The 20,272-nt window shown below is 40.5% G+C and overlaps 2 protein-coding genes across 2 annotated transcripts in view; one reads left to right on the top strand and one right to left on the bottom strand.

Moving 5' to 3' along the window:
* Positions 1-20,272, top strand: part of LOC103287392 (gem-associated protein 8-like) — a 55,759-nt gene that overhangs the window by 19,797 nt on the left and 15,690 nt on the right. The window lies entirely within an intron of this gene.
* GATM (glycine amidinotransferase) lies at positions 1,735-18,332 on the bottom strand. Its single transcript, XM_008143096.3, has 9 exons — positions 18,161-18,332; positions 16,496-16,714; positions 10,637-10,832; positions 9,671-9,861; positions 8,628-8,765; positions 8,353-8,517; positions 5,443-5,506; positions 4,869-4,985; positions 1,735-2,700 (listed from the first exon to the last, which is right to left on the bottom strand). The coding sequence occupies exons 1-9, from the start codon at positions 18,227-18,229 to the stop codon at positions 2,588-2,590; spliced, it is 1,272 nt and encodes a 423-aa protein (XP_008141318.1). The 5' UTR covers positions 18,230-18,332; the 3' UTR covers positions 1,735-2,587.

Genomic DNA, 20,272 nt, shown 5'->3' with positions numbered 1-20,272 from the left:
CTGTCCCCAGGATTAATAAACGTACCCTCAAACCCATCTGGACTCTTGTTGCAAAACCTTTCCTACAGGCTGGCCTGAGGCAGACCTGCTCTAGGCCAGGCCTTCCCAATCACAGACAGTTGGGAACAGGACCTCGAGCTTAAGATAGGGCAAGACTATAAGTCTAGGCATAGCGCCTCCCCCCACATGGCCCATGGGAGTTATTAGTAGATATGTGGATGGGGAAGACATATGCACAGATGAGACCACCCAGGATCTAAGAGAAGAGAGAAGGTTCAAGGACGCCCACCTCTTAGGAGGAAGAAGATAATTCAGAGAAGGAACTTGAATATCAATAAAAAGAGATGGGAGAGCCCTGGCCAGGTGGCTCAGTTGGTTGGAGCATCATCCTGTACACCAAAAGGTTTCAGGTTCGATTCCCATTCAGGGCACATGCTCAGATTTCGGGTTTGATCACTGTCAGGGCAGGTATGGGAGGCAAGGAATCAGGTTTCTCTCTCACATTGATGTTTCTGTTTCGCTTCCTCTCTCACTCTCTTCCTCTTTCTCTAAAAATCAATGGGAACATATCCTTGGGCAAGGATTAACAACAAACAAAGGAGATGGAAGAGAGTGGTATTAATAGTATCCACTGGAAATGACACTTGAGAGGTCAGGTCAAAGATATCATTAGTACTTTGCATGATAAGGTAGAAATCAGATAGCAGGAGATTGAGGAATAAATAAAAGGTGAAATAGTGGAGATAGTAGTTGTATTCTGGAAGCTTAGCTCTAAAGGAAAATGAAGTTGCCATAGTTTTTGTTTGAATATTATTTTGAGCTTGATTATTTTCTGAGGAAACACACACACACACACACACACACACACACACACACACGCTGGAGTTGTAGAAAATATGATAACTGATGTAGCTGAAAGAGAGATTAGAATCAAAGTTGTATGGATTAGACCTGGTTGGTACATTTGTCTCTTTTTCTGCCTCAGTGAGAGAAGTGTCTCTTTGTAGAGGATTGAGAAGTACGCTTTAGAAATTTAGATAGTAAAGGCAAGGAGAAAAAGAACTTTAACCAGAGAATGCAAATGTAAATAAATTTGTACGGGATTGGAACAGAAAAGCTGAGGGAACTGACACATGATGGCTGCCATTTTCTCTGTGAAAAAATGAATATGATCAAGTAAGAGAACAGAGTGAAGGTGTGGAATAGACACTGAGGAGAATGTGGAGTGGTGTGTAATAGCATGATCAAGTAGTATTTTGGCCTGGGAATGTATACTCCGAGTGTGCCCCAGTCCACACGATTGTATAGATTTTTTTAAAACAGGAGTCAGTCTAGGTGTAGGACTGCTAGATGTTTCCGTGGTGGATGAAAAAGATACCAGGATACACAGGAGCAAAAGTGTTGGCAAGGGCATGGTTGAAACCTATCTCCAACCCCCCAGATTTTTCATGAGTCAAAACATTTAGCATCTTGAACAGAAACTCTTTTTTTCTTTTCTGGGGCCTAGGATGAGTCCCTTATATTCAGAAGACATTCAGATACTTTTGAATGAGTAAATTAATTAATAAACAAAGTTGGACTCTGCTAAACATTTCTGAATACAAGAATTAGGTTTAAATTTTTATCTACTAGCGACGAATATATTGATTATATCAGAGCATTAGTATTCTGTCCCAAGAGTTGCATCCTGTAATTTGCTCAAAATAATTAAATTGATACCAAACTCTAATAAAATCCATTTTCTGTAACACAAAACTTTATTAGAATAAAAATACACGTACAGTATTCAACATTAAAATTACTTCACATCACATGTAGGTTTTACCTCTGTTAGTTTTTAATGTCTTTAAAGTCTGCACTTTAAATAATCTGCACATCTGTAAACAAATGTTAGATTACCAAAAGGTGTAATATATCCATTCGATACTGAATATCAAAATTTAGAGATGGGAACTGATAGTTATATCCTATTGCACTAAATATTTCTATAAAATTATAGTCAGAGAAGAAAAAGAGATTAAAATAAATCACCTGAAATGAGGTAAGTTGTATGGAAAGGTTTTTAGTAGCAAACATCACCACTGTTGAGAATATTAAAAAACATTCATGGAAAATTCACTTAAATGTTTGTATAGTCTAGGTTATTTTTTTAACAAAAAAATTAAAAATTACCAAAACGCATTAGAAAAAGAGACAATTATCTGGCTCTACTTAAGATTTGTGAATATTCTAAATCTTTCATTAAGAAAAAAGAAGTGATACAATCATTCACAAGTGTAGCAAAAAGTAAAAAAAAAAAAAAGTGAAGATTAGGACTAACAGTTCAAGCTGCCTTTTGGAAAGAAAATTAAAAACAGAGGTAGATGGTTAAATATTAGTGGCCAACTTACTATATGCTTGAAGCCAAATAGCAAATAAATTTAGGAGCAGAGAGTAAGACAGAGCACAAGTTATTTTCCTTGTAACAAAGAAAATGAAGGCTTAAGACCCTCTTAAGGATATGATTGTTTAAAGCACTACAGTTCATGCACTTCTTAAAGCAGGAAAATGAACCTTGTCCCTACGCCACAAGCTCCATCAAGTGTGGTCAGTCAAAGTAGGACTGTAGGGTGCCTCGGCGCCGGACATCGCAGGTCCAGCAGTGGAAGCCTCCTCCCAGGGAATTGGCATTACGAATGTTAACCTTAATGGTACCGATACCTGCATTGAACGAGAGAGACGTGGCCAGTTAGATGGATTCACATGAAGATTCTCCTATAGGAAGTAAGCCTAAAGATGGGCAGGAATCCTACAGTTCTGATCCTTAAGTCTACCACAACCCAGGAGAGTCTTTCAATTTTATTTTCACCAATTATATTTCATCTGATCTGTTCCACTGCTTACATAAAACACGCAACCAAAAAGTCAGCAGAGACTCTGAAGTCTATTTTGTGCCACTGACTATTCACAAGACAATAGGTAGGATGAGCAGATATGTCTGTCAAATGTTCAAAAACAATCCAGCACTAACATTTCAAGGCCTTTAGAATTATGCTTTAACTATTTTGTCAGACTGTTTCTAATTTTACCAGGTCAACTAAGTAGGAAAAGTATAGTTTACTCAATCTGAAAAGTTGACTTTACTTACATACAAGCAAAGTTATCTGATATGATTTATGATTGACTTTTTTACCAGGCCACTTTAAGGAAACATTGAAACAGAACTCATATTTTAATATCCGGTTGTATGGTCATACCGGTACCAAAGGTACTGAGACAATTAATTAGTTTAATCTGGCACTATTTGTATTGACAAGGCCATGATGTGCCCAATCAACCAGTGGTATTTAGGAAGAATCTGTTGTGGTTGGCATAATGGGGTTTAAAAAAAAAAATCTGTTTTCCTCCCTCAAGAACCCATTATTTTGAGGGGAAAAAATAAGCTACAGAGTCACTAAAGGTTCCACTGGTATGGTCAGGGAGGGGAAGGCTGGAGGAACCATCAGAAAAACTTACCTGAGAAAGTGATACTGAGCAGGGCTTTGAAGAGTAAGAGTAAGGGTAGGACGGAGGTAAGGAGTAGGCTTGGGATAAGGGGTGAGCTTTCAAATACAAGCATATGTTTCCTGATAGATGTATCTAACTTATTCAGATTGCTAGATCCATATTAATCCTGAATTGGAGAGAATTCAGTTACTTGAAAAGGTTTGTTTAACAAGTTCCCTGTGTCTAAAAAGACTTTATTACCAAAAAAAATGGTAAATCAGATCTTTGGTACTTGATTATATTTTAAGTTGAGAAATAATAAAGTCTTAATGGATAAAGAAACTGAACCCAAGCAATTTGGTTACTTAATGAAAACCGGGGCGGGGCGAGGGGGGGGGGGAGAGTGGCATAGCATTAGGGGTTAAATCATTAGATTGGGCTCAATCTGACTCTGACAGGCAAATCCTTTTATACCGATACTAGAGACCTGATGCACAAAATTTGTGCAAGAGTAAGCCTTCCTTCCCCCAGCTGCCGGCACCAGCTTCCCTCAGACACCCAGGACCTGGGCCTCCCTCACAGCCCCGGCTTCATCCTGAAGGACGTCTGGTGTAATTAGCACATTACACTTTTATTATTATAGATAATATTAAGGAGAGATGTGTTAAAGGGTCAAAAATTTTTTCAGGGTAGTACACCTGAAATAAATCAAAACGATTCAATTACAACAAGTGGACTACCTGGCTTTATTTAACACCCAGGATACATCAAGTATGTTAACAGTGATCAACACACATACTTCTGTACTCTATATAACAGCTATATGAAAATCCCTTCTTTCAACACTTTCCTCCATAGTATTAGAATACCTGGTCCAAATTTTGAATATTAGGATAAGCAAATTCCTTCCTAAATAAAAATCAGTTCTGCTTTTTAGTTCAAAAATGATTTATTGACATCCTCTATTGCATTTCATTACTTTGTTCACTGTGCTTATCAGACATATAAGTCACTTATGTGTAAGTACCCTTATGTCATTTATAACATGTAATGACATTAAATTATTTTAAAGGACCCTCAACAATTTCTTGTTTAGGGAAGGGCTGAATAATGTATATGCTCAACTACAAAGGGGTAGTTCTCCACATGTGGGCCCCAGGAGGTTAGGTAAGTCATAGAAGGTGGGTACACTTATTGCCAGGGGAGAGACTGAGGAGCCTGGGATGCATTTCCAACCTTTTGAGGTTATGTTGTTGAAAACAAAAATACTGTCCATCTATAAAATAATAACTTGATGCCTCTAAAAGGAACAGAAAAGAAATTAGATAAAGCATACATCAAACCTAGCTTGTCATTTCTTCAGGTTTTCATATATGACAACATGCTTTATATATTGTACATACCCAGCTTTTCAAACATCTTTTGAATTGGGACTTCATTGGCATCCACCATAACACGTTTTTCATCTAGCATTAAGACATTCATGGAAAGCCATTTGGATGACATCCAGAGTGGGTGATCTAAAAATAGCAACAACTTTTAATATTGTGTCTGGAATCATTTTTATTTAAAGCAAGGATTTGAAAGTGAAGAATATTAAAGTGACAGTTCAATTTTCAAAGTTCACTTTCCCTCTAAAATTTTTATCTTAAGGCAATTTATAAATGTTATAAAGCAACTTATACTAATTACACATGTGGATTTCACTTTGTTTTATTTATGAAGTCATTTCTTGCTTTATGAGATGTTATTTTATACTGATTTTTCCCATCTTCTCACTTTCATTTTCTGTGGAAAGAGAGGGTAAACACAAGTGTAGCTTTCTTTTAGTCTCTGTAGTTCTAAGCGCCAGTTCACTCCTTACTGGGGAAATGTTTCCTCTGAATTTCTAAAAATTTGGGCTGCTCTCTATAGGTGAAAGATTCTTGGTCACTGAAGTAATCATTTTAGGCTGTGAGTACATAAAAGGAAACATACCATCTGGAATGACTGGTATTGGAGGAGTAACTATGGTCCATCCTGCTTTCTTGAAAAGATCAATCTGCAAGACCAAAACAAACCAAAGAGGCTTTCATCTATATATACTATTCTTATCATTCTTAGTCTCTGGTAGCCCTTGTGATTAATAATTATTTTTGAGAAGCTGTCTTCTCAATTGTCAATATAAAGAAATTAAATTTTCAAGACTTCGGATGATTTTCTCTGAATCCTAATTTAAATTGTACATAAAATCCCCAGACTAAAGTTTAAAAATAGCAGAAATGTTAAAGCTTTAAAAAATATTCTTGTGCTTCTCAGGTTCAGAAATTTTAAACTACCAAAGACACTTTTTGAGAAATTCTCTTGAAAGAAAATGGAAATATTTTCTATTTAGTTATAAGAAAAAAAAATGTGACGGCCAATCCCATAGTCCATCCACTTCGTAGTCCATCACTTTGTATCTATGACCGTGGTATAAATACAAATGTTAGGGTTGTACTCCTTAAGAACCCTAATTATCCTAGTGACCCAGTTATTATAACTCAGCTGTCCCTATGTTCACTTACCCACTTACTAGTAGTATAGCAATGAATTATATTGAAATGAATAACTAATATTGGTCATTTTGTCTGAATTTATGGGATAAAAATAAAGAGTGACATGGTAAAATAGTGATTTTAAAAACATGTACTAAAGCCTAGCAAATAACAAAATCACTTACCACCCAATTGGAAGTAGCGGGCAGCAGGCGGAAGTAGGAGGCTCAAGTGATGGGGACAGATCAGCTGCAGTGCAGCAGCTCTGCTCCTCCCTCTGGGTGGGGCTGACTGAAGGAGGCCTGACCCACTAGAGAGGGAAGATACCCACTGCCCAGGGGCAGTGGCACTGCCCCAGATATGCAGGGATCATCTTGTTTGCAATGCAGCTGCAATTGGAACCGTGTGATATATAGTAGCCCCCCTTTACCCATGGTTTTGCTCTCTGGGGTTTCAGTTACCTGAGGTCAACCATGGTCTGAAAATATTAAAGGGAAAATTCCAGGTATTTTGAAAGAGAGAGAGAAAGAGACCACATTCACATATTGTTATAATTGTTCTATTTTATTATTAGTTATTATTGTTAATTTCTTACTGTGCCTATTATATAAATTAAACTACTCTAGGTATGTATGTATAGGGAAAAATATAGTATATCCTACCTAATAATAGACAAATATGCAAATTGACCACACCTCCAGCACACCCACAAGCCACACCCACCATCCAATCAGAGCGAATATGCAAATTAACCCAAACCAAGATGGCTACAGGTACAGAGAGCAAGGTTTCCTAGGTAACAGAGGAAGCCAAGCTTTCTGCCTGCCCTTGCCAGGCCTAAGCCTCCACTCAAGCTACAAAGTTTCAATTATAGAAGGTAAACAAATTCAAACAAATGGCAGCAGAATGGAGCATGAGAGAGCAGGCCAGGGTTGCCACCGGCAACAAGGGAAGAAAGCTTTCCGAACACCCTGACCGGGCCCACCCGCTTAAGGCAACAAAGTTTCAATTATAACCCCAACACAAATGGCTGCCGGCCTCGGAGGGAGCCCCAGGCTTGGCTCTGCTCCAGACTACAAAGTTTCAATTGTAGAAGGAAAATAAATTCCAGATACCGCTTGGGTTGCCAGGGGGCGTGGCCGGCCTGCAAACCACCACGGGCCCCTCACTCAAGCCACCCCACATCCCAAGGGAACCCCCACCTGATCCAGGACACCCTTCAGGGCAAACCAGCTGGCCCCACCCCTGTACCAGGCTCTATCCTATCTTATAAAAGAGTAATATGCAGATTGACCATCACTCCAACACACAATATAGCTGCCCCCATGTGGTCAAAGATCCTGCCCCCATGTGGACACAAGATGGCCAGCAGGAGAGGGCAGTTGGGAGGCACCCGGCCTGCAAGGGAGGGCAGTTGAGAGGGACCAAGCCTGCAAGGGAGGGCAGTTGGAGGTGATCAACCCTGCAGGAGAGGACAGTTAGGGGTGACCAGGCCGGTAGAGGAGGGAAGTTGGGGGCAAACAGGCTGGCAGCAGAGTGGTTAGGGGGTGATCAGGCTGGCAGGCAGAAGCGGTTAGGGGCAATCAGGAAGGCAGGCAGGCAAGCAGTTGGGAGCCAGCAGTCCTGGATTGTGAGAGGGATGTCTGACTGCCTGTTTAGGGATCCGACTGCCCACCGGGATCGGGCCTAAACGGGCAGTCGGACATCCCTCGAGGGGTCCCATATTGGAGAGGGTACAGGCTGGGCTGAGGGACAACCCCCCTCCGTGCATGAATTTCGTGCACCGGGCCTCTAGTGTGTATATATATATATATATACATATATGTGTATATATATATATATATATATATATATGTATATATATATATATATACACACATATATATATATGTGTGTGTGTGTATATATATATGTGTATATATATGTGTGTGTATATATATATGTATGTATGTGTGTGTGTGTGTGTGTATATGTGTGTATGTGTGTGTGTGTGTGTGTGTGTGTGTGTGTATATATATATGGTTCAGTACTATCCATGGTTTTAGGCATCCACAGGGGGTCTTGGAATGTATCCCCGTGGATGAAAGGGAGCTACTGTAATACTGCTTTGTTTAAAAAAATACATATATGCACAAACTTGAGGCTCTCACAGCACAGCCAAAGTCTGATGACACTACACTGTATATGTCTGAGTGTTGGACATCTTGTAGTAAATATAACAAGCAATCTAATTTCAATTATAATAATGTTGAACATTGCTGAATTTGTCATTTAAAACTATTAGGAATCATGGAAGTGCTTAAAATAAAAGTGGCAATGACTTCAATTGCTAGACTCTATTACTTTTCCAGAGTCCTAACAACTTCCTTACCTGGTGACATGGTCGGTCCGGGTTGGAAAGCACAAGACCAGGTCCAATGATATTGAAGGTGGCATCAATATGCATTGGATTAGGATCTTTAAAGGAGATGATATGCACTTTGTAGTCTGGAGCAAGATGCCTACGCATCCATTCAATGCCCAGGTAGTTTGTAACCTGAAAACAAAAGGAAGACATAAATCAGAAAATTAAAATTGGATGGAAATATTTGAATTTGGAAATATAATAACAAAATGTGTGAAATTTCAGAGGCATCCTTTATCAACCTGGCTTCTCTGTGCAAAAATATCTCTTCCAGCTCGAATAAAGTCAGCAGCATCAAAGCATGGCTCAAATTCAGTTGTCACAAATTTTCCCTGAGCAGCCAACTTGTGTCTGTCTTCTACAGAATGAATGGGGTAATCCTAATTGGAACAAGAATGAACACACACAATGCATTGGTTCATGAGAAAACTATTTGTAGGACATTCTTTATTAAGAAAATTCATTTATTATCATCATTTCCCAACGTACTACTACCCTAAAACATGTAAGATGCAGGCTCATGCTAACCAAACAAAAAAATAATAACTAACAACAAAAATGGCAGGATAGCATTTTTCTGATACTTAGAAGCAAGTGGTACAGAGGCAGTAATGTTTCTGAAAATATTCCGTGACCCATAATTGGTTTATGTAGCTACCTACAATATTGACTCTCAACAGGATGAAGTCATTCTCTTCTTTTAGAAAAGGAATTTGGTCCTGTGCCTACCTCCTGCCATAAAATGAGATGTCATGTTTCCCTGCCAAATTTGATTGGGTGTGGTGGAATGAATTTATTATTTATTTTTGTCTTTAAACCCCTGGAAGAATTTTTTTTTTTTTTAGTCTTTCTATAAATGATCAAATAGTACATTATCTAATAAGGGACATATACTCCCTTTTACTGTGAATTTGGCCTATAGACCAAATTCTTTTTCTAGAACAGAATGGAGTTTAGTGACTTTTCTATTTCCACCAATAACTCAGGCAAATTTTGTGTGCCTTCAGGCAAATTTTGCTGCTCCCTGTAATAGAATGATACTATTTCCTCATGGGGTGGTTGGAAGTATAAACAGGACTGAGGATGTAAATAAAGTACTTAATCAAGACCTGACACATAGTAAGCACCAAATAAGTATTAGCCATTACAACTATTATTATCACAATATCATTTACTTTTATTTTCATCATAAAATGCATAACAAATATAAGGTATCAGAATCTCCATCTCACTGTGGATCATTTAGAAAAGTTACTAATAAGCGCACCTATAATTTGGGACTTACCTGGTCATAAAGCTCATCAGCCATTGTGGGCTTAGGAGCTGTTGTCCACTTGGCACCACGGTGGAAGTAGTCTTTGATAATTGATCGGTATGCACGGTACTCAAAGAATCGAGCTCGCCATGCCATGGGAGCCTCAATAATCTCATTGCCCACAACCATCAAGATGTCCCGAGGCATCGCACCATATAAACCTATCAGACCAAAAGTTCCACAATAGCCTTAGTAATGCTAATTGCCAAGACAGAGAAGTCTATATAATATGATCCCATTTTTCGGTAAAAAAAAAAAAAAATTACAGAAATTATGTGTGAATGTATATAATTATGTGCAAATGAAAAAAATATGGAATGATACTAGATTGTTAACATGAATTCTGTGGAGGATCCTGAAGCCAAACCAAAAGAGAGAGAGAGAGAGAGAGAGAGAGAGAGAGACAAGAAAAAAGTGAAGCAGTAAGGTTCTTGTTCAAAGAGGTCTTGAACCCCAAGTTTCCATTTTTTGAAAGCTTTTTTCTTGCTACACAGAAACAGAGTTCTTCAGGGAATATCAGTATGATAAGATAAAAGTTGGGACAGGATAGCTTCTAGAACTATGAATTAGACTGAATTCAGGCACAAGAACAATCTTGTAGCGGTGTCAATTAAAAAAAGGGGGGGTGTTTCTGTTCCTCTCTTAACTTTGGTTCTTGAGGAAAATTAAATAGAATCCACTCTTCTTATGTAAGAAAATTATCATAAAGTTGAGAAAGGATTCTTTCAAGGAGATCCCAGATTTACAATGAAGTTTTGAATGTATACATCTTAATCATATCAAAAAGAACCAAACTGTTCCTAAGTAATCCTTACAGTTTTGAAAAATTATTAAAACTAAGGAATCTCTGAGAAATTACCAGAGTTTTCTCCTTACACATTAAGAAAGAAATTAAAAATTAAGACCCTAGCAATTTAGGGATCTAACATCACTTACCCGTAGACTCAAAATCAGGAGTTTTATACTTTAAGGACCAGTCAATGGGGTCAGGCCTCCTCACTGTCACTCCTTCCATTTTTAAAATATTGCACATTTCTTCAATTTCAGCAACAGCCTTTTTCAAATGATCTTTGGGAAAATAATGGCCTCCATGCTTTTGGTAAAATGGCCAGTACTTTTCATATGTGTTGGCCTAGAAGCAGAAGAAAGTAAGTGAAATACAGAAGAAAAATACGACTCATGATAGATTTATAGGTGGTGAACCATAGACTTAAGCTTAACAGAACTGAGACTTAAGACCACATCTCGTCCAGTGTTGGACCCAGCATGGACACAGTGCTTCTCTGGGAAGACACTCAATATTTGTTGAATGAAGAAGTCTAAATCCCCTTGATGTTTAAAAGACAACTGAATGGAAAACAGTTGAATGCTTTTAAAAAGGCCCAATCAATTTGCTAAAAAATTACTGTTAAATTAGGGTAGATATAATAGTAAAATATTTTCAAAAGTATAAAAATCTAGAGTATTCTTCATTGAGATTGTTTTGCATGTTTCATTATGTGCAAATGTGGCTAAGTTCTCAGTTAATTTAAAGAAATATATTGAGAAATATAGGTGATGCATGTGGATGTAACCTATCAAAATAGATGAAGCAGAATTCCAATCAGAAGATCCAAATGAGCCGGGGCCGGTTTGGCTCAGTGGATAGAGTGTCAGCCTTCGGACTCAAGGGTCCCAGGTTCGATTCCGGTCAAGGGCATGTGCCTTGGTTGCGGGCACATCCCCAGTGGGGGGTGTGCAGGAGGCAGCTGGTCGATGTTTCTCTCTCATCGATGTTTCTAGCTCTCTGTCCCTCTCTCTTCCTCTCTGTAAAAAAATCAATAAAATATATTTTTTTTAAAAAAAGAAGAAGATCCAAATGATAAGAAAAAGCCTGTGACCTTCACCAAAAGGTTGGCAAAGCAATGTACATTTATATATTTTAGTTTTATAAAATGTTTAAAGCCAGTATTTAAAATATATGTCCATATATCATTGAATAAGTGACCAATTACCAGTACTGATCATGTCAGATAAGAAGGTTTCCATCACAGATCAGACAATTTCAGATAGTGGTAAGTGCTTTTAAGAAGGGAAAACTGAGTAATGAAATATAGTTTGTCTAAATGTCTAACTCTTTAATGTCAATGACAGTGTCTTTTCCAGATTTTTGGCTTTACTCCCATTTTTACCTCAGCCTAACAAATATCAAACATATGGAAGCAGACCTGCCTCTTCTTAGTTCAGTATCTAGGTTCACACCAGTTAGGCTGGAGCTGAACCTGCTGGAGAAGGATTAGGAATCTAACTAACAGGTCTTTAGCAAAAATGAAGAATGTCAGTAAGCTTTAAAACAGGAATTGGCAAACTAAAGTCCATGGGTTAAATCTGCCCTCTGCCTGTTTTTGCACATAAAGTTTTATGGGAACATACACACATTCCTTTACATATTGTCTATGGTTGTTGTGCATTACAATGGCAGAGTTGAAAGTGGGTACTTGCGCAACAGAGACCTATGGTCTGCAGAGGCTGAAATATTTATTATCTGGTGCTACATAGAATAGTTTACCTACCCCTGTCTAAAGTATTAATTGCATTACTTTTGAAGATGTATAGGCAAACAATAGACTTAATATCTAGCCCCAGAAAAATGTTATCAGTATTAAACATTTGAGTACTTTTTTTCATTAAAAATGTTTTTTAAAAAATATATTTTATTGATTTTTTACAGAGAGGAAGGGAGAGGGATAGAGAGTTAGAAACATCCATCAGCTGCCTCCTGCACACCCCCTACTGGGGATGTGCCTGCAACCAAGGTACATGCCCTTGATCGGAATCGAACCTGGGACCCTTCAGTCCGCAGGCCGACGCTCTATCCACTGAGCCAAACCGGTTTCGGCTCATTAAAATTTTTTAATGTTAACATTATTGCAGATGCCCCTCATTCCCCCCCAACCCCCCCGCCATAGCCCACCTTCACCTATTCCCTCATCCCCCTCCTTTGGTCTTCACCACACTAGTGTCCCTGTTCATGGGGTATGCATATATGTTCTTTAGCTAATCCTTTCACTTTCTTTATCCAGTTACCCTCACCCTCTCCTTTCTGGCACCCGCCAGTCTGTTCCATGTATCCATGTATTTTTTAAGATCAATCCACTCTTTTAAAAAACAAAACAAAAGCACTCCACTGTTGTCTACGCCTAGGAAGTCCTGCAGCAGCAACCAGAAGGAGAGGATAATAACGACTCTTTATATTCCTCTCAGACACATTCTGGTACTCCATCCATTCACCACTTCATCCTTCTCATGCCAGGCACATCTCTTATAATCCACTTCGGCACAAGAAGCCTTTGAAAATTTAACACTGGGTCATGGCAGGTGCACAGCCATGTCGTCTTGCCAGGCACATTCCAAAGTAGCCTATGTGACTATTTGTGCAGAGCAAAGCTTGCCTAGATAAATATAAAGTAAACTTCCCCGGGAGAAAAAAGTTATTTGAACAAGTGTGACTTGTGTAGCTCATACACTGGCTAAAGTTGGACAAAGTCCAAATGATCAGGGTACATTATATTTTCCAGGAAACAGTTGGAAACCATTTACACTTCCTTTATAACCCTGCTAAATGAGTTATCAATCATTTACCAAGTGTCTGCAAGATAAAAAACATACACCAAAACACTGTTTTTAATAATGTTGTAGAGTTGGCTGTATTCCTAGAAACTTTGTAGTTTTTCAGAGCCTAAAATCTTTCAGCAGGGGTTGCCAAATCAATTTTAAATACAGTCTTTGGAAAGCTAGGAAACCTCAAAAGAAATTTCTTACTTATCCAGCTATAAACATATTACATTAACTTTTATAGATTTTATACTTCATAAAAGGTCCTTTATCAAAGGCTTCATTAAAAAGCAAAACAAAAAGCACATATTTGATGGAAAGTATTAATTATATTTTGCAGAATTAAAAAGCCATATAGGTTTTAAAAATTGTGTTTCCTGACAACGTAAAGTTTAGCTAGCACTTAAATCTTCCCACGTATTTTATGCTGTAATTGCATATAATTTCCTACATTGTTTTATCTTTCATTGTTCCCACAACTGATTAATATATCGGTGTCATTTTCCTCCAACTAGAAGATGGTAAGGCCTTGCCCCCAGGGGTCATGCATGTCTTAGATTTGCTTTCTGCTCCCACATACCTAGTTTTTAGTATGTGGCATAAAGCAGAAATATCCAGACAAATAAATGAAATCAATACTGCTAATGCTACTAATATCTACAACTATTATACCTCCAATGTACTTTCATAATGTAATTAACAAACTGGATCCACACAACTACAATGAGTTATGGTTTTGTCCTTTAAAATACTTAACATGTAACCTTTTACCTTCATATTTGTGTTAGGTAGATAGCAAACTTTTTAATACCTTGATTTTACAGAGGCCCAGAAATTTGTGGAATCTTGCACAAGGTAAAACTGCTGACTAACTGAGACTAGATATCAAGCTTTATCAAATACCTAATTCAATCCCAGTCTCCTGATTTCAGCCTGGTTCACTTCCCACAATCCCATGAAATTACAAAGTCCGAAGTTATAAGTCAAGGAACATAAAACTAAAAATAATGTCTGAGAATTCTGATTACATAATATCACATAGTATGAAAGTCAACAATTTTAAAGACAAGTAGAAGGATAAACTATTGCCTGAAATTGAAATTTAACTTCACCTAATTAAAATGATTAGGGAATGGGACATCTTTGCTTTGCAAGAAAGGATTTTTAAAAGATCATGCCTTTTAAAACATGTGGCCCTGGCTGGTGTGGCTCAGTTGGTAGGAGCATCGTTCTGTACATGGAAAGGCCAAGGGTTCAATTCCTGGTCAGGGCACATGCCTTGGTTTCTGGTTCAATCCCCTGGCCCAGGTCCGGGCACATGCCAGAGGCAACCAATCAATATTTCTCCGTCACATGGATGCTTCTCTCTCCCTCCCTCCCTTCCCTTCTATCTAAAAATCAGTTATTAACTGTCCTCAGGTGAGGATAAAAAAACAAATTAAAACATGTGGATGACATAGAAATTAATCGGTTCTTCAAAATCAGAACCAAAGATAAGTTTTAGAACAATTAGAAGTTGTTGCTTTTTCTTACTCTGTCTTCAAAGTCTAACTCAAGAATCATTTTCTTCTAGAAGACTTTCCAACTATTCTGCACCTGGTCATTGCTTTTTCCTTAGCTCTCCTGTAACTTCAGTTCAACTGCCTTCTCAGTTGGTTGGCATAAGATACTTAGTATTAGTCTTCGTTTCTATATGAACAACATAGTATCTCTCCAAATGCTAAGTTATTTTCTGCTCATACCTCTGGAGCCCTGGTACAATGTAGGCAACATTTCTGATGATGATGACAAGGATGTAAAAGAACTTATTTCCTCAATCCAAATTACAATTACAAATGTCAACATTCAGGAAGAATTTAAGTACATTGACGATATATTTGTAACCCATGATTAATGGAAGCGTAGGCTGTGTCTACAATATTGATGGCATTCGCTCAGCTATGGGACTCTTATGCAGTATACAACCTGAACACCAAACCATGGAGGCACTGGCCATAGAATAGTACAGATGAAGAACACTAGGAATTTTTAAAAAGAGAGATATTACTCGTTACAGGGAAATCCTGTAAGGCTTTGTGGCAGGTGCCATTGGAGCTAGTCATGGTAAGAGGGGTGCTGGAAGAAGGGTGGAAGAGACCTAGGTGTGAGAAAAGGCATGAGGCTTGTTTGGGGATTAGTGAGTAGTCTGGTTTGGCTGCTTATATGGTTATCTTTTAAAGTCTGTTGAAAACCAGGGTGGAATATTACAAGTGAGAGAGATCCATCCAGTAGGAATGCACATCTGCTAACCTGCCATACTAACACATCTCTAAGATGAGTCAGTGAGTGAAATGGGGAGTCCTGGAAATGCAGACAAGAGCCAAATTGTGAAGGATTTTGAATACCACGAGGACTTCATCCTAAGCAAAGAGGTAGAAAATACGGCAGTGATAAGTAAAAGCAGGATGAGTAACATGATTGAATTTTGGTTTTTAAAAAATCACTCTGATAGAAGCTGGAAGGTGGTTGGGAGAGAAGAGTGAATAGGGGAGACCAGTAAGGAGTTAACTGCAATAGTCCAGGCAGTAGATGACAACCTGACCAAAGGCAGCAGCAGAGGGTTGGAGGCAAAGTTCACTTTGACAAAAGGCTTGTTAGATCTTGGAGAATGAATGTGGAGGATGTGACTGAAATAGGAATCAAAGATGATTCTTTGGTGTTTTCGCTTGAGTAAATAGGAATGCCAAAAACTGAAAGGAAAAAGTGAAGAAGGGTCCAGTTTAGCAGAGTGACTGGCAGTTGAATTCAAGATGTACCATGTTTGAGGTCCAGTGGCAACATCCAGTAAGCAGTTAGTTGAACATGCTGATCTGGACAGAGTTCAGGAGAGAAATTTGGGCTAGAGTGGAGGTAGGATCTGAAGCTGTGAGAACAGCTAAGAGAGGAGGGCCAGCCCCAACACTATAGCCAGTGAAAGAAGATGTGAGGAACAGTTAAAGAACTAACATCTCCGGAAAGGAATCTCTCAGAATCCACAGGATTCTCTGTAAATAGTGTCAAATACTGCAGAGATGCCAATTAAGAGAACTCAAACTCAACCCTGGATTTGGGACTCTGGAGTAAGTAAAGTGAAAGCAGTTAGAGAGGAGTGCGGGAGCAGAAGCCAGACTCCAGAGGGTGAGGAGTGACCCCACTTCAGACATGTGAACACCCTTGCTTTACCTTCACCTCCACGGTGAATGGTGGGACACAGGCGTTTTCCGCTCTGCCCACTATCACTTCCTCCAAGGGGTCCCATTCGTTGTAAGAAGAAACGGGGCAGTCCTTGGGCAGAGGATCAGTGGCTTTGTCCTCAGCTGCACAGGAATTCCTGGAGGAAGCCGTAGCTGCCTGGGTGCTCTGGAAAGTTCGCTGCACCCATCCCGTTAAGGTTCTTCCAACCTTCCAAGAACAAAGAAGTAATTATTGTTCCAGGTACAGTACTTGGGGTGAGGGGAAGTAGAAGTGGGATGAAAACCCAGGGTAACATAGTGAGACATTTAAAATCCTCTGAGAGAGTGTAAACCAAGATGTTAGTTTATAGGTAGGCAGTGGTTACAGGTGAGTTTTACCTTCCCATTTATTTTTACATTATTTTCTTATCTATTGCGTTAATTGGCGTAACTCTTTAAAACACCTCAGAAGATGTTGTCCCCAACGATCATAGGCCCCATTTATATCTCAGAATGGTTTTCTGCAATCGAGCTTTAATTAAACTAAGCAGCTGGCCTGCAGATGATGGGTCACCTTCTTCCCAGAAAACCACTGAAAGCTGCTCCGAGTCTCCCTGCCAAGACCAGCTGTGGGAGGGAGTCGCCTTTCCCCTTCAGTATCAAAGATTACCAATATTAGATGTTTTTTTCCCCAAAGTTAAAATATGTAGAGGGCTTTATCTTTCAAAATAATCAGTTTCAAACCAAAATTTTTTCATTGCTGATACACATTTCACATTCTTAGGCACTTCAATTTTGAGGATAACCAAGTGCCACCTACTCCATTTTACAGATGGTCCATGGCCAAGATAAGGATTCACGCAGGCACAAATTTAAACAGCTAGAAAGGAGATCTAAGCACTTGAAAAAAGCCTTTTGAAAATGCAGGGCCTTTAAAAATCAAGAGCAGGGAGAGTCCTTCACCACCGGGCAAACCTCAAGTCCCCAAATCTCTATCCCGCTCGGTTAAACCCTTAGCAAGGAGGGGAAGATAGGGGTGGGGACCAAAGCAATGGGAGTGACAGCTGTTCTAGAACCAGTTGCCGGGGTTGGGTTGGGGGCGGGGGATAGCCAAACTGCCTGGATAGTCCCGGTTTTAGGAGCTGGGGAGGGTCTGGAAGCGCGCGCTCACACACCAGGGAAGTGGAAGGCGGGACCGGGCAGAAACTCTGGGTACAGACCAAACTCGCTCCAACTTCTCCTCGCGACTCAGGACTCCATGTTACACTTAGAGTGGGTCTGCCCGCTCCCTCTCCGTCCTAAATCCCCACTCTGCCTCTTCTCCCGTCCACCCCACACTAATGCCCAACTCTATGCCCACAGAAGGCACTAAACCCCAATAACAACACCTTTTTACTAAAAGGTGTCTTATCACCCCCATCCCCTCCGGGCCACAAGCTCCGTGGAGCGAGAGAGATGCGGCTGAAGAGGGCGGCATCCCCTGCGCTGATGGCCACCGCGGCCAGAGACGCGCGCAGAGACCCAGTGTACCCTCGGGGTGTGTCCCCAGGCCGGGGACACCGCCAAGCTCCCGGCAGCCAGCAAAGATTCCTGAAGCCGAGCTTCCTTAGAGGGACCAGAAAGGACTAGGTCTGCAATGCTAGCTGGGGCAAAGCGAGGCGGACGGCGCACGCACCCGAGACCCGATGTAGTGAACCGCCTCGGCGCCGCGGCTCCCGCCGCGCAGACACCGCACCCGCAGCATCGCGCTGCTCCTGCCTGGTCCGCGAGCCGAATGGTCCCTGCGCTGGGCCGCGTCCCTCCGTCCGTCCGCTGTCCCCGAGAGCGCTCCCGCAGCGGGGTGTCTGGGCGCGCGGCCCGCCGCCTTTTGTAACCTCGCCACGCCCCGCGCCCCCCCCCCCCCCCCCGCCCGCCCTCGCGCCCATTGGCTGCCGGGAACAGGTGGCCTGGCCGCCCCGAATTCGGAATGGTTAGGGACTATCCCGGGGCGCAGAGTCAAGTGCCCGGAGCCTGCCTTTTTTTAGCCAGGCAGTCCTCCGACTGACGTGTGCTGCGCTCAGAGAAGCCCAGCCTGGGTCCCCCCCGAAGGAGGCCCACGAGTGTCACAGGGAAGGGGAGAAGCACGTGACTTCAAACGAAGTAAACTCAACACATACATCTATTGTTTTAAGTTTACATTGATGGATTTAAGTATGCAAAGCGTGAGTACAGTCACACGTTTAAATTCTTCTGTGTGCACGGACCTCATATTACTATGAATGAAACCACCTCGAGTGTAGGTGGCTGCTTAGGGCAACACCGGGAATGAGACTGGAGCGTACTCAGGCTGGGGTTCAGGTGGTTCCGCTCCTGCGGGGACTGCGCTTGTTAGGTCTTTGGAATAGTTGCCCTTCCAAATAGTCTTTGGCCCTGTGCCCCTGGCTTGAGAAACTCCATCATGAAAATAGAGACAAATGTGGCCAGAAGGGAGGCGTACAGAAAGTTTCTTCCCTTCCATTTCATGTGTTTACATTTTTTATTCAATTTTACAAAGATACAATTGTTAGGAAAGTAGTTCCCTAGCAGTGCAAAGTCTAAATTGCTGTGGATTTGTGCACAACTAGAGAACTCAGTTTAACGTTTAAGTTCCTAGCAGGAGAGGGGTCAGAGAGATTTGAGTATTTCATTTTTCTACCTACAAAGTAATTATTCACTTATTTATTTTTTGTTAACCCTCACCCAAGGATGTTTTTCCATTTAAAAAAAAATTTTAATTTATTTTTTTTAGAGAGAGTGGAAGACAGAGGGAAAGACAGAGAGAAACGTCAACCATGTTTTGGTTGCACCCTGCAGGAACCCGGACCAGGGCCCGGAGGAGCCTGCGACTAAAGTATGTGCCCTTGCCCGGCATTGAACCCCAGGGACCAACGCTCTATTCACTGATCCAGATCGTCTAGGGATATGGTTATTTACTTTCAATGAGCTGTCCTTTTAATTCTGGTGTCTCAAACTTGTTTTCCAAATTTAATTAATGGAAAGCACCAACCAGGATGGCATGGTGGAAAGATCGGTGCAGAGAGAATAGGGAGAACTGGATTCTAATCTTGACTGTTTTTCTTGTTGTTAATCCTCACCTGAGGATATTTTCCCATTGATTTTTAGAGAGAGGGGAAGGGAGAGGCAGAGACAGAGAAACATCGATGTGAGATCTCACATCTATTGGTTGCCTTCTCCACCCATAGATCAAGCCTGCAACTGAGGCAGTCCCCTTGACCCGAATCGAACCCCGGATCCTTCATTCCCTGGGCTGATGCTCTATCTGGCTAGGGTAATCTTGACTTTGTTATAGACTACTATGTATCTTCTTGAGTGGCAATCTTCTTATCCTGGAAGGGAGAACAATTGCATTTATTGTCCCTAGCACACAGGGTTGTTGAGAGGCCAAGAGAAGAGACTGTACATGCAGACTTGGTGTGGACCTAGACTTATGTGAATATGAGGTAATATTTTACCAGCCTAACAATAAGGAGGCCTCCAAATGTGATAATAGGGTGAAAGGAGTTAGTAAGTCTAGGTTCATATCTTAGCTCTACTACTAACTTGCTGTCTGACTTGGAACCAGTTTCCTTCACCTTCTAGTGAAGGTTTTGGGAAATTCTTACCATTTCTTAAAATTTACAAAATGCCTTCTCCAAACAACTAAATGCAGCCACTTCTAAGGTCTAATTCTCAGTATACTAGAGATGTGCTCCTCAACTAAGGAATTTCAGAGTACAGTAAGAACACACAACAAATGGTATTGACATTG

This window comes from Eptesicus fuscus, chromosome 5 (assembly GCF_027574615.1).
Source record: "Eptesicus fuscus isolate TK198812 chromosome 5, DD_ASM_mEF_20220401, whole genome shotgun sequence".
Lineage (NCBI taxonomy): Eukaryota > Metazoa > Chordata > Mammalia > Chiroptera > Vespertilionidae > Eptesicus > Eptesicus fuscus.
Note: the sequence above shows the minus strand (reverse complement) of the source record. Positions and strands in the feature narration are given on the sequence as shown.

Bases quoted from the DNA above. Each gene is read 5' to 3' on its own strand.
- GATM (XM_008143096.3), bottom strand. From the start codon at position 18,229: ATGCTGCGGGTGCGGTGTCTGCGCGGCGGGAGCCGCGGCGCCGAGGCG. The intron at 10,833-16,495 runs GTAAAGCAAGGG...TTCTGCTTCTAG, and splicing joins CATTCACCGTGGAGGTGAAG to GCCAACACATATGAAAAGTA. The intron at 9,862-10,636 runs GTAAGTGATGTT...TTGGTCTGATAG, and splicing joins TCCTGATTTTGAGTCTACGG to GTTTATATGGTGCGATGCCT.